Raw genomic sequence first — 14,161 nt, forward strand, 5'->3', positions numbered from 1 at the left:
TTTTGCCTTCTAGTATAGTTCTGACCCTATAAAGCATTGTTCTTAAAATATATTTCACAGTCATGATTTTTTACAAGGATTATACTGCTCAGTTTTTGGTCTTACATGCCACTTTCACAGAATATCATTTTTATGTCTGTCTAATGGCTATATAGAAGTACCATACTGAGAAGTATTTAAAGGTCCCTTACTCTTGGTATTGTAATTAAAGTATACTGTTCAATTACTGGTTCAGAGATTTAGATAAATAGGTTAAAAATTGACTCCTATCTTCACAGTTAAAATAAAGAACATGATATAACAATGGGAAAATATTCAGCCTTTACTGATTTTTTTTTTCTTAATGTTTTAGGTTAAAACCTTTTTTAGTTGAATGTTTTGCATGTATTTTTCATAAACCTCAGAGATACACTATCATAAAAAGATAAAGAATCATGGATTCAGATAAATATCAGAGCCTCTATTTATTTTTCTCTTTGTAAATACATTTTCTTAGAATTTTTCTATTATGGGGGTCATACATCCTTACTGTAGAAAAATAATGGAAAAATTGAGATAAGCAGAAAAAGGAAAATAAAAGGCATTTATATCCTCACCACCTGTAGATACTAAATTTTCATGTTCACATACGCACTGTATGTATTTTTGAAAATTGGATAACACTGCCTCAGACTTGGTGAAGTTCTTTATCAGTGAATAAACTTTCTTTTAGAACTTTGTTTTAGAATAATTATTTAGAACTTGTAGCTCTGTATTTAATAAAATGAGTGAATAAGAAAACTAGCTACCTGAGGTTACTTGTTGGCAGGAATATGCTGTTTTACTAAAATATCAACCTAAAGTTATAGTGTCAAGGCTTTTTCAAAGGACAAAAACAAAACTTATTAAAATTATTATTTTTGTATTTAATTAAAATTCAAGTTGTATTTGTCACTGTATGCTAATTCTGAGAAAAATAGACAAATCAAACATTGATTGGTGAATATTCTTTCTGTGAAATATGTGTGATCACATTTATGACTTTCTACACAGTGTATATCTTTGATTTGCACATCAGGATCCTCATTGTTGGCCAATGAAAAATTCTTGAGGCTTCCACAATTTTGTTGCTTTATTTGAAGCCTCTACTGAATCAACACCAATTATCTGCGGTTGTTACGGCTCAGATTCTATAGATCTTTATTTGTCAACCACTTTGTATATGATTGGTGGTTCTCCTGCATTATTTTTGTGGACTTGGAAAAAGTCCTGCATCTTCTACAAAGTTTATAATTTGGTTTTGCAAAATGATTTTTACTATTATTAAGCTGAAAACATTTAGACCAGAAATTATTTAACCACTTGAAAATCTATAAAAGAATGAAAAATTACTTGAAAATAAGAAAGGAAGATGTTAGTGCTAATAGATTGGGGTTGATTTTTCAAATGATTAGTTTATTAGGGAATATTTTCTGGTTAGAACTTTATTTATAGCCTACATTTGCATTGCATTCTACTATATCTGTACAAGTAAGGCCTTCTTAACCATGAATTTCTAAATTCATCTCTATTGTTTGACACTTAGATTCATATATTATAAAATGTATTTTTTTTGCTGCTTAAAAAGGTAATCAGATGAAATATATTACATATAAGATATTAAGCTAAATTCCTATAATAAAGGAATTGTTTACACATTCTTTCTGAAAAGAGACAAAGTACAATGCAAAGATTTTTTTATGTCATTAAAAAAATGTATAAATAATACATTCTTTTGAGGATAGCAGATCCTATACTCCCAGTTCATTTGGGTCTGTTATATAGTACTGATTTCTTGATAATCTAGCTCACCAGTCATGAATGTCTTCAACTACGTATTAGTACCAATTTAGCTATAAAGGAATCTGAGTTTTTGCCTTAGAATCTGTAAATACAGAAAGAAATTGCCTCCTCTTAAATGTTACATCCTCACAGAATTTCCAGACCTTCATATTTAAATTGATACAATCCTGTTACTATCTCTGCATGCTCTTTCCTTTGTTTCAGTTATTGCAATTTACAAATCTGATTTTTATATTGTGTTTATTGTCTGTTTTCCCCACTAGTCTGTGAGCAACATGAGGAGGGAAAACATGTTTAGTCATCAATTTATTCCCTGATCTTACTACTGTGACTTGCTCATGGCAAGCACTTAATAAACTATTAAAATTGCTGGATGAGTGTATGGCGAATGACTGCATAATCTGAAAACTAGTCACAGGTAGTAGATTGACTGATATTTTTCCTTGAGAGTTAAGCTTAAGGAATTCTTATTTTATCTTGCTGTCATAAAGACTAAACCATCTTCTATTCTAATGAGGTGTAACTGTTTAGTCCCGTCCCTGATATTAGTTGGAGGAGGTTGGATGGAAGCCCATTGCCGGGGAAAGTCAAATACAGCAAATCCCAAGCTATCCTTGAAATCCCGAACTTTCAACAGGAAGATGAAGGCTTCTATGAGTGTATTGCAAGTAACCTTCGAGGAAGAAACCTTGCAAAAGGTCAACTCATTTTCTATGGTGAGCTAATAGAATTTCAAAAAGTATATGGAATATTTGGTGATATCCTTCATAGTGAATAGTGAAAGTGTTTAGCATGTTGTGGGCAAGTGTCATAGGAGAAATAGAGAAGACACATTTCCAGGTAAGGATGCTTAATTCAATGATTAGCCGATGGGAATGACCATTTTTAAAATATGGCTTTAATTTCAGCATAGTCTATGCATGTTATTGTTTATTAAAATTTCCTTTGAAATATGAGCAGTGTCGTGTTAAAAGCCATAGAAGTTTATAACACAAAGTAAAATGGAATTCAATATATTTCCCTTAATATGTTCAGCAGCAGCCTGTGACAATCTTAATGATAATCCCAAGCAGAAATTAAAAAGAAGAAAATGACAGGAGAAGTATAATACTTACAGTAGTTTTCAGTACTTGTTTATGTTTCCCAAGATTGTCTACAGATATGTAGATAAGAGAAAAATAAACTCATTACTTCATTTAAAAATATATTTGCCTCAGTTATCAGAATCTTTCATGGACTTAAGAGAGATGATAAAAACATATATTTTCTAATGTTTGTCCTTGTGCCTTCTTTCCTCTAGGCCAAAATACACACTTGCATGAAGTTCACTTTTTTTTGACATCAAATAAACCATAAAATATACCTCAGGATTGTCAAAATGTTTGCGGCTTTTAAAATACTCTTAACTTAGCTATATTTAACACCTCTGTACTCAGTTCAGTTCAGTCGCTCAGTCGTGTCTGACTCTTTGCGACCCCATGAAGTGCAGCACGCCAGGCCTCCCTGTCCATCACCAACTCCCGGAGTTCACTCAGACTCACGTCCATCGAGTCAGTGATGCCATCCAGCCATCTCATCCTCTGTCGTCCCCTTCTCCTCCTGCCCCCAATCCCTCCCAGCATCAGAGTCTTTTCCAATGAGTCAACTCTTCATATGAGGTGGCCAAAGTACTGGAGTTTCAGCTTTAGCATCATTCCTTTCAGAGAACACCCAGGACTGATCTCCTTTAGGATGGACTGGTTGGATCTCCTCGCAGTCCAAGGGACTCTCAAGAGTCTTCTCCAACACAACAGTTCAAAAGCATCAATTCTTCAGCCCTCAGCTTTCTTCACAGTCCAACTCTCACATCCATACATGACCACTGGAAAAACCATAGCCTTGACTAGATGGACCTTTTGTTGGCAAAGTAATGTCTTTGCTTTTCAATATGCTATCTAGGTTGGTCATAACTTTCCTTCCAATGAGTAAGTGTTTTTTAATTTTATGGATGCAGTCACCATTTGCAGTGATTTTGGAACCCCAAAAAATAAAGTCTGACACTGTTTCCACTGTTTCTCCATCTATTTCCCATGAAGTGATGGGACCACATGCCTTGATCTTAGTTTTCTGAATGTTGAGCTTTAAGCCAACTTTTTCACTCTCCACTTTCACTTTCATCAAGAGGCTTTTTAGTTCCTCTTTACTTTCTTCCATAAGGGTGGTATCATCTGCATATCTGAGGTTATTGATATTTCCCCAGGCAATCTTGATTCCAGCTTGTGCTTCTTCCAGCCCAGCATTTCTCATGATGTACTCTGCATATAAGTTTAAATAAACAGGGTGACAATATACAGCCTTGACGTACTCCTTTTCCTATTTGGAACCAGTCTGTTGTTCCATGTCCTCTATACTAGAGGACTTTAAAAACTGTATTTATACATGGCCAAAAGTCATTTTCTGTGTGACATGTTTCTATGTGACACATTTATAATCAATAATAAAGTAATTGGGAAAAAACCCATATATTTCAATAACTAAAAGGTCTAAGGTATGGTAATTACCTAGAAGGTATGCTAATTAAGTTTATACATGTGTTCTCAGTCACGCAGTCATGTCCAACTCTTTGTAATCCATGGACAGTAGCCTGCCTGGCTCTTCTGTCCATGGAATTCTCCAGGAAAAATACTGGAGTGGATGGCATTTCCTTCTCACAGGGTCTTCCTGATCCAGGGATCGAACCCTTCTCTCTTGCATTTCCTTCATTGGCCCGCAGATTCTTTACCACTGAGCCACTTCAGAAGCCGTCAATTGAGTTTATACACATATTCTTTTGATAGCTCCTATTTTTTAATTCAAAATCTCTGGACTCTGGCATTCTTTTGTAAATAAAATTGTGAGGATGTAACTGGGAGTTTTTTTAGGAGCAGCACAATATTACACCAGCTTTGGCTAATAGGTATGTCATTTTTCTACTAAACGGACAAATATATAGATAAAAAACTTAACCATAAAATTGAGGTCTCTATAAACTGGAAATCAATAATAAAGTACTTTCTCTCACATTAATAAAGCGACTGCTAGCTTACATAGAAGATTTTACAAATATTCACATAATTTTTATAGAAATAAAGTGTAGAAATAATTTTCAGTGATATTATAGGTAATTAACCTTTGATGAATTGAAGAAGATCTCAAATAATGTTGCTAGATCTGAGATTAGAACCTTGAACAATCTTCTGAAATGAGATTCTGCCCAGTCTACCATAGCTCTTCAACCTGGTCATCTAAGTCTATTCACAAGACGTATGGAAGTGAAAGTGAAAGTCATTCCGTCGTATCAAACTCTTTGCTACTCCATGGACTATACAGTCCATGGAATTCTCCAGGCCAGAATACTGGAGTGGGTAGCCATTCCCTTCTCCAGGGGATCTTCCCAAACCAGGGATCAAACCCAGGTCTCCCACATTGCAGGTGGATTCTTTACCAGCTGAGCCATGAGGGAGGCCCAAGAATACTGGAGTGGATTCCTTCTCCAGTGGATCTTCCCAACTCAGGAATTGAACCAGGGTCTCCTGCACTGCAGGCAGATTCTTTACAACTGAGTTACCAGGGCAGCCCCACATGACCTATTATCACAATCAAACTAGCCATTTAGGAAGTCCAAATGGTCTTTGAGGGTGAATAATGGGTAATTGGTCAATAAGACAAAATAATGCTTCTTGTTCACCTATTTAGTTTTCAATATGCTCCCAAAGGGCTTCCTAGGTGGTGCTAGTGGAAACGAATCTGCCTGCCAATGCAGGAGAGATAAGAGACCCAGGTTCAAACTCTGAGCAGGGAAGATCTCCTGGAGGAGGGCATGGCATCCCACTCCAATATTCTGGCCTGGAGAATCCCATCAACAGAGAAGCCTGCAAAGAATCAGACATAATTGAAGCAACATAGCACACATATTTTCAAAGGAGAAGAGAATTGATTCAATTTCTTGAGAATCGAAAAATACCCGAAAATTTCAAGACTCTCAGTCCATTATGTTGCTATGCTTAAGTTAAACTTCAGAATTCTATCCATTTATATTGGGTCCTCCTCTGGCAACCCACTCTAGTATTCTTGCCTGGAAAATTCCATGGATGGAGTAGCTTGTCAGGCTAGAGTCCATGGGGTCACAAAGAGTTGGACGTGATTGAGTGATTGAGCACAAATACACAACCTCCAAAATATGTTTATAAAGCATTACTATCATTGTAAATAATGGAGCATATTCAGAGGAGTTAAGTGATTACACGACCATTGAGAGGGTGAAATAAGTAACAATACCCAAGCCTATATGGTAGACTTGAAATACTAAGTTTTTTTTTTTTCTTCAGGTAGTTCTGACTTAGTTGGACCTACATGTAGTTGAAGACTTAAAAGTTTATTCTTTGGAATCCTAAAAATGTACACATTAAAAAAATAAATAAAGCTTAAAGTTATAGCTATTGAACTAAGCAACAAACCATATATATATATCTGAAACTCCTGTAAGCTACGTGGATTTTATGTGTGTGTTCATTTTTTCTCCCAGATCAAATGTATAATAGGGCAATTTCTAAACAAGTATCTACAAACTATAAAATTTTAAAATATTAAATAGAAACATGATTCCATTTAATCAATACATTCAGTTCTTCTAAGGGGTGTCATCCATTATCCCTCAAGGTTGTAAAAAGCGTGTTCTGTAACTGGAGGTTCCCCTGATTTCCACAGGAGTTCATCTTGGCTTACTTTTCACCACAATGGGACATCATGATTTCTTGTTTTCCTTGACTAGCTCCCCGAAGGAACTTCTCTTTTAGTGCAAGATTACAGCGGAGAAACCTTGAAAGTCAGATATACTTGTACATCATTTCAAAGACTCTCAGTACCACTTGCTCCAACCAGTGCTGCAGTGACCTCCTCTGCCACTGTATTTTGCAGGTGTAGCCTGACAGACTCTTATCTCCGGTGGCACAACAGGCCATTTTGTTTCCTGCTCCAGTTTTCTTTGGCCCCTTCTAGAACCTACTCAAAATTTAAGCACACACAACCTGAACGTTCTAACAGTTAATACCTGCTGCTGCTGCTGCTAAGTTACGTCAGTCATGCCTGACTCTGTGCGACCCCATAGACGGCAGCCCATCAGGCTCCGCGGTCCCTGGGATTCTCCAGGCAAGAACACTGGAGTGGGTTGCCATTTCCTTCTCCAGTGCGTGAAAGTGAAAAGTGAAAGTGAAGTCTTTCAGTCGTGTCCGACTCTTCACAACCCCATGGACTACAGCCTACCAGGCTCCTCTGTCTGTGGGATTTTCTAGGCAAGAGTACTGGAGTGGGGTGCCATTGCCTTCTCCAGTTAATACCTGAACTGCCCTTGAATGACTATGGACTAGAGCCAATGAATAAATGTTTCCTCTTTCTTTCCTGGCCAGGCAGTTATAGAGATTCCTTATACATGCACAGAGGATGGGTAACAATCATCTCTGCGTGCTCAGTTGTGTCTGACTCTTTGTGAACCTATGGACACTAGCCCACCAGGCTCCTCTGTCCATGGAATTCTCCAGGCAAGAATACTGGAGTGGGTTGCCATGCCCTCCTCCAGGGAATCTTCCCAACCCAGGGATGGAACCCACATCTCATGTCTCCTGTATTGGTAGGCAGGTTCTTTACCACTAGCTCCACTTGGTGGTCAACTCAATAACTCATTCTTGCATTGACTCTCTCCTTTCCTGTTGATTCTCCCTTTTCCTGAGAACTTACCCTTGGCCAGCACTCCCAAACACAAACATGTGACTACTTTCTGTGTACAAAATCAGGCTTCTCTATTTTCTAACTATGTCTCATTGTAAGCTGGGAAAGACTGAAGTCAGAAGGAGAAGAAGGCATCAGAGCATGAGATGAGTAGATAGCATCACCAACTCAATGGACATGAATTTGAGTGAACTCTGGGAGCTAGCAAAGGACAGGGAAGTGTGGAGTGCTGTAGTCCATGAAGTCTCAAAAAGATAGACAAAATCAAGCAACTGAACAGCAACTTCTTGATAAGGTTACCTAACACCTATACAAAGAACCCTCTATAAAATTTGGAGGGAGAATTAAGTGCAATTATACAGGAAGCTCATCCACTCCAACTTATCTAGGAGAGACCTAAACAAAGGAGAGGGATTAAATGGCAAATTCAGAGAGTTTTCTATCATCATTATAGAAGAAATCATAATTTCAAAAAATTTATTTTATACACATCTGTTTCCATGAATGTTAGTAAGGATAATACTACCTTATATTCAAAGAGCATTTCAACATCAATTATATCAGTTGCTTTTTGCTTCAGAACTATGTTGAACTTTCTCAGATTAGAAAATAACGTTTGGAAAACTCATGCCTAGAATTAAAGTTATATGCTTAACCTGCATACAACTCTAAAAGTTATCATTCCCTGTCAAGACTTATACACAGGGGAAAACTTGCTTAAAACCTACTAAAATGTGATGAGGCTGATATCTGATTTATGCTTCAGACTATTGAATTGTTATTATATTGGATATAGATACAATTATTTTGGTTAGTGCAATCTAAATATACTTAATGGCCTTTTGCCCACAGAGAGTTCAGATTTGATATACGTTTTCTAACTTGACCTATATACTAATATCTAATACAGAATTATCCTTTCGCCTTGTTCCCACAGCTCCAAAATTGTTATACATGTGCAGCAAAGTGATAGATGGCAAATATCAATCTTATGCAAAAGGTCCACTGATATTTACAACAGAGTTTCTATTGTCCCACTTTGGGGGTCCTGCATTTTCCCTCCCTGAAATCATGAGTGCAGTCCTTCTGATTTCTATAGTCCTTGAAATGCAGCATAATGTTTTGGCTAACAAATTTGCTAAATAGTTGCTCTTGCCTCTTTTTGAAACAGCCCCTCCAGAATGGGAACAAAAAATCCAAGATACATACTTGTCTATCTACGACAGCTTATTTTGGGAATGCAAAGCCAGTGGAAAGCCAGACCCTTGGTATACCTGGTTAAAGAATGGTGAACGCCTCAATCTGGACGTAAGTAGCTACGGTGATGTTAAACTCCCACCTACTCTGCTAGGGAAATTTTATCACTAAGAGCAACAGTGTATGTTTCTGGAATGTTTAGTAGGTGCCAGGAAATGTAGCATAATCTTTACATATCCTAATTTATTTAATACTTAAACTCAAAGTGACTATTAAAATTATTCCTATTATTCAAATGAGAAATTTATGGGTAGAAAACACAACTTGTACAAAGTTGCACTTAGTCAGTGATTGATCCATATTCAGATGATATCATTATCATCAACAACATTCACTGAACTCTCATATGAGCCAGGCCCTGTGTTAAATATTTTCCATACATTATCTAATGGCATCTTCATGACAATTTTACGGGAAAGATAAGATTATTATTTGTATAGTGAAAAAAAATTGTTTCAGAGGGCTAAAGTCTATTTGTCCAAGGTCACAAAGCAGCTAGTAAGTGTTAGCATTGGTATTCTAAACATAATCTGCCTGATTTCAGAACCCAAGCTCTCAGTCATCATCCAGAAACTTGGTTTTTATGAAATCTAATAGCTGTCTCTAAACCTAGAAAAGTGGAAAACTGAGGCAGTTATCCACATTTTTCAAATTAAAGCACACTTTACAATATATAGAAAATGAGACAAGTTTATTTTTCCCGTCAAATTATCCTAATAATTGTGTCAGCTCACCACTCTACTTGCACTTACAGGCTCAGTTAGAGACACAAAGAACATCTGTTGTTTAGAACCTGAATAGAAGGCTGTTCTTTGTTTCAGCTTTTTTGGAATTTAATCCATTCATCCCTTTTGCAAACAACATTCCCTGTATCCTCCAGCCTACTTTTACTATCTTTAGAGGATGGTGATAGGTACCATGAAATATTTAAAGTTATATTTACCTTATTAAACTATTTTATTCAATACACTCAAAATTGTACCCAAAATTGGACTCTGCAACAGACTTTGTATGTTTAAGTATGTTTAAGCATACTTTATAGTACACTGCAGAAAAGAATTTAGCTCCTTAAAGTTACTTACTCAATTAGAAAATTATTGAGTCATCATATTTTAATTTTTTAAGACTTTATGATGGAAAACCATGGAAATTTGCTAGTCACTCTATCCATGTCTAACACTATTCTCGACTATGTTTTCTGAAAAAACTGAAATGGTAGAGTACTCCAAATTATTTTATATACCACATAACAGAAAGGTAGTTAGTTAAGTTGCTCAGTTGTGTCTGACTCTTTGAGATTCCATGGACCGCAGCACGCCAGGCCTCCCTGTCCATCACCAACTCCCAGAGTTTACTCAAACTCATGTCCATTGAGTCAGTGATCCCATCCAACCATCTCATACCTTCTATGCAGAACAATGCCAATTTTTAAAGAAATGAGGTAACATAAAATAAACTAACCACTAAAATTATGTTAAGAACATTTCCATTGTTTTTTAAAGTCCAGAAGACTGCCCGGAATCTTGAAGTATATTAATTTCATTTTCATAAGCAACAGGTCTCATACCCCAACAGCTCATAGATATGCACAAATGTTAAGAGCATGCTTACATTAATGCACTAGCATCTTTATGTGACTTTTCTTTTATTAGGAAAGAATTCAAATAGAAAATGGGACACTCATCATAACTATGCTGAATGTGTCAGATTCTGGTATCTACCAGTGTGCTGCAGAAAACAAATATCAGATAATTTATGCAAATGCAGAATTGAAAGTATTAGGTAAGTCATTCATTTATAGCCAAAAAATTCAAACTGACATTTTAGCAAGCTATGATTATATGTAATATGAATCCAATTTTTCTGTAAATTAGAAATTGCTTTTTCTTGAAATAATGAGAAATATCTAAATTAGCTTCTAAAATATGCAAAGTGAGAATTATTACTCGGCTTTGGGTGATGTGGTAACACATCAGGGCTTGGAGGAACCCACTATTGGGTGAAACCAAACCAGAGGTGGCTCCCCCAAAGTTGATCCCAGCATGAGATTTTGAATACAATTCAAAAAGCATCTATTAGAAATGTTTTCAGCTACAAATAAGAAAAGAAAACCTCAATTTACAGACTTAAACAAGGATGTATTTTATTTCAACAAGAACTTTAGCCTCTCTAGGTGGCTTAGTGTTAAAGAATCTCTCTGCCAATGTAGGTTCAATCCAAGGGTCAGGAGGAGCCCCTAGGGGAGGGCATGGCAACCCCCTCCAATATTCTTGCCTGGAGAATCCCATAGACAGAGAAGCCTGGCAGGCTACAGTCCATGGGGTCCCAAAGGGTCGGATATGACTGAAGCGACTTAGCACACACACATGCACAAGAACTTCGTGGGGGGTTGGGAGGTGGGTGGGTAGCTGAGCAAGAGCAATGTGACTTGATGATCTTTAAACTTTTTCCTCATGGTTGTAGCCTCCTGGATCCAGGATGAGTGCTGTAGCTACAGAAATCAAGTCCATACTGAAATCCAAAGAAGAGAGAGGGGACAGCCCCTATCATTAGAAAAGCAAAATTTCCCTGGGTCCTTACATCAAACTCCTTTTATGTAATTAGCTAGAACCCTGTCACGTGACCACCCAGACCTCAAGGGAAGGTTTGAGGATGATATTCTGGGACAGTCAGCTGGTGGAGTTGTCACCATAAATGACTCAGTGATAACTTTCATCCTGAGATTTCCTTAACAGTATAAATACAGGAGATGAGAGGAAGAATCAAGTAAAACAGCAAAGTTTCATAAGTCTGTGGGTGATGGACATTGATTCATTTGTTTCTTCATTAAATCATCATTTATTGAATATTTATTGTGTATTAAACCCTGAAAACAGAACTGTCAATATCAAAGTGATCTTTATAGAACCTATAGTTCTACAGAGGGGAAAAAAAGCACTAAATTTTAAAATATCGTGATTATTACAGTCAAGAATTGAGTAGGTGCTATCAGCTGAATATAACCTAAATTAAAGACTTTCTCTTTAAACATGTTTCAGAATAAATAGCATGTATAGGTCAGTGGAAGGGCAGAGAAGCCATACAAGACAACATGGCATATCTGAAAGAAATTCATATAGACTTTATGCCAGGAATGAGAACTGGACACGTAGGTTCCCACAGGCAGGCAGCTAGGAAGACTTGGATGCATCCCCAGGCAGTCTAATTATTTATTACCCTTATGAACTGGTATTTGTTCAAGATTTATCTAGTGAGGACAGAGTTGAAACCGACAGTTTTTTTTTTTTTTTTTTCTCTGTCGTTGTTGTTAAAGTTTCTACTAAGCTTGCCTGCTTCAACTGAAGGCAAACTATTTCCATTTTTCCAGTTAATGGTATGTCTAAGGAAATCTGAAATAATAATATACTGCTTTTGATTTATTTAAAAGGTATTTCATTGTGTGCGCTCTCTCTCGTGAAACCATCTTCACCTTCTTTATTATAAATACAATAAAAATGTGACCTTTTGTAACTTGCTTCCTCCCTAACTCTAGCTTGCTTTTTATCTCAATGACCATTACCAAAACAAAAATAATCTACATTTACTGAGCAAATAATCTGTGCCAGTTGGTACTTAACCTTCTTTACTGAATGCTACCTCGTTCAAGACCCAGACTAACTGACTGAGGTAATATCTATTGCCATCTTCATTTTACAAATGGAAACAGTGACTCTAAAATGCCAAGTCTACAATTAGCTCCAAAACACCTTGAGCGAAGTAGCTTCAAAAAGAGTTTTTATTTTATAGATATTAGATTCTATCTAAGATACTGCATCAGTTCTTCGGTTACAACATATTGATTAGATGAGTAATTGAATAATTCTGTGATTTTGTTTTTAGCCTCGGCTCCTGATTTCTCCAAAAATCCCCTTAAAAAGTATTCAGTTGTTCAAGTTGGTGGGGATATTGTGATCGAATGCAAACCAAATGCTTTCCCCAGGGCCACTATTTCCTGGAAAAGAGGAATAGAGAGCCTAAGACAAAGCAAAAGGTAAACAAATCTCCTTTGTTTCAATATTTTAAATATTTTGTAATATAGTATCTACCAGATTTTAGGGTTTACTAGGTTTTCTGAAATTCTCTCTCTTACAGTAAGCTTGCAACTGTGTACTGGAGATCTGAACATTTTCACATGATGGTATAAACAAAAGGAATTTACAAGGCTATGAACTGTTTGTATAATTTGACTGTAATATTTTCAGCGCATGTGCTTGTAATAGATATATTTTAAGAAATCCTTTAAGACCTTTTTCTATATTCAGTTTGAAGCTTTTTTCCTGACCCAGCCTGCTGAGAAATCAGTGAGAAGAGCATTACACAAAGGAGAGAGACATTCATACTCACACACCTGGTGTTGTGGTTTTTAAGTAGTCACACAGGTGTTCACTCCATGACAAAATGAATTCACCACATGAAAAAAAATGTAGAGAGTTTCCCGTAGAGAAAGAAGAGAGGTTTCCTCCTATTATGGATGTGATTGAGAAATCCCAGATTAGCACTGGCAAGTTCTCTGGGAGAGTTTTGACAGCACAAAACAGGTGTTTTTCTCTACTTGTAACACATTTCATTCTATTGTGCTATAGAACCTCGTATATTCAGAGTTGATTTGACTAAAGTTCCAACTCAAATTTAAGGACCCACATGTGTTTCTATGTGGTCAGATACACAATACGGTGCTACTATGAATTGCTAATTGCCATGGTGCTGATGGTATGAAAATGGTTTCACGGGAACTTCTTCAGCATCATATGTGCCACAAACTCATATACATACCGGGCAGGTAACGTAAATAACAAGATACGCCAGGTAAAAGAAAAGACAGCTCAATGGTCGTGACAAAAAATGGCAATCTGTCAATCTCAAAAGCCTGTGAAGGAGTGGAGAGTGAGTTCTATGCCTAAAAGGTATAGTCACAAATCTGAATTCAGTCAAATGTTGTTTTATGGGTAGAACTTTTAACATTTCAGAAAAAGCTAGAAATCTAAATTTTGGCATTGAAACTTCTGGGCCAGAAAAAACATCCATGGGTTGGTTAAAGGGACACCGTTTTGTCATTTCTGATCTCAGACTGCATTTTTGGTCAGGAAGAGAGAAAAGTAGGTTCAGTTCAGTTCAGTCGCTCAGTTGTATCCGACTTTTTGCGAACCTATGAATTGCAGCACGCCAGGCCTCCCTGTCCATCACCAACTCCCGGAGTTCACTCAAACTCATGTCCATTGAGTCGGTGATGCCATCCAGCCATCTCATCCTCTGTCGTCCCCTTCTCCTCCTGCCCCAAATCCCTCCCAGCATCAGGGTTTTT

The 14,161-nt window shown here is 36.8% G+C and overlaps 1 protein-coding gene across 2 annotated transcripts in view; it reads left to right on the forward strand.

Annotated features, from left to right (window-relative positions):
- CNTN6 (contactin 6) overlaps nucleotides 1–14,161 on the forward strand; it is a 320,078-nt gene that overhangs the window by 228,444 nt on the left and 77,473 nt on the right. For both annotated transcript variants that reach the window (XM_010862021.1, XM_010862022.1), the window contains 4 exons: nucleotides 2,353–2,537; nucleotides 8,735–8,871; nucleotides 10,473–10,602; nucleotides 12,700–12,850. In XM_010862021.1, coding sequence (XP_010860323.1) covers nucleotides 2,353–2,537; nucleotides 8,735–8,871; nucleotides 10,473–10,602; nucleotides 12,700–12,850 — 603 coding nt within the window. The remainder of the gene's footprint in view (nucleotides 1–2,352; nucleotides 2,538–8,734; nucleotides 8,872–10,472; nucleotides 10,603–12,699; nucleotides 12,851–14,161) is intronic.

The sequence above is a fragment of the Bison bison genome, unplaced genomic scaffold, assembly GCF_000754665.1.
Source record: "Bison bison bison isolate TAMUID 2011002044 unplaced genomic scaffold, Bison_UMD1.0 scf7180017864474, whole genome shotgun sequence".
NCBI classification, from domain to species: Eukaryota; Metazoa; Chordata; class Mammalia; order Artiodactyla; family Bovidae; genus Bison; species Bison bison.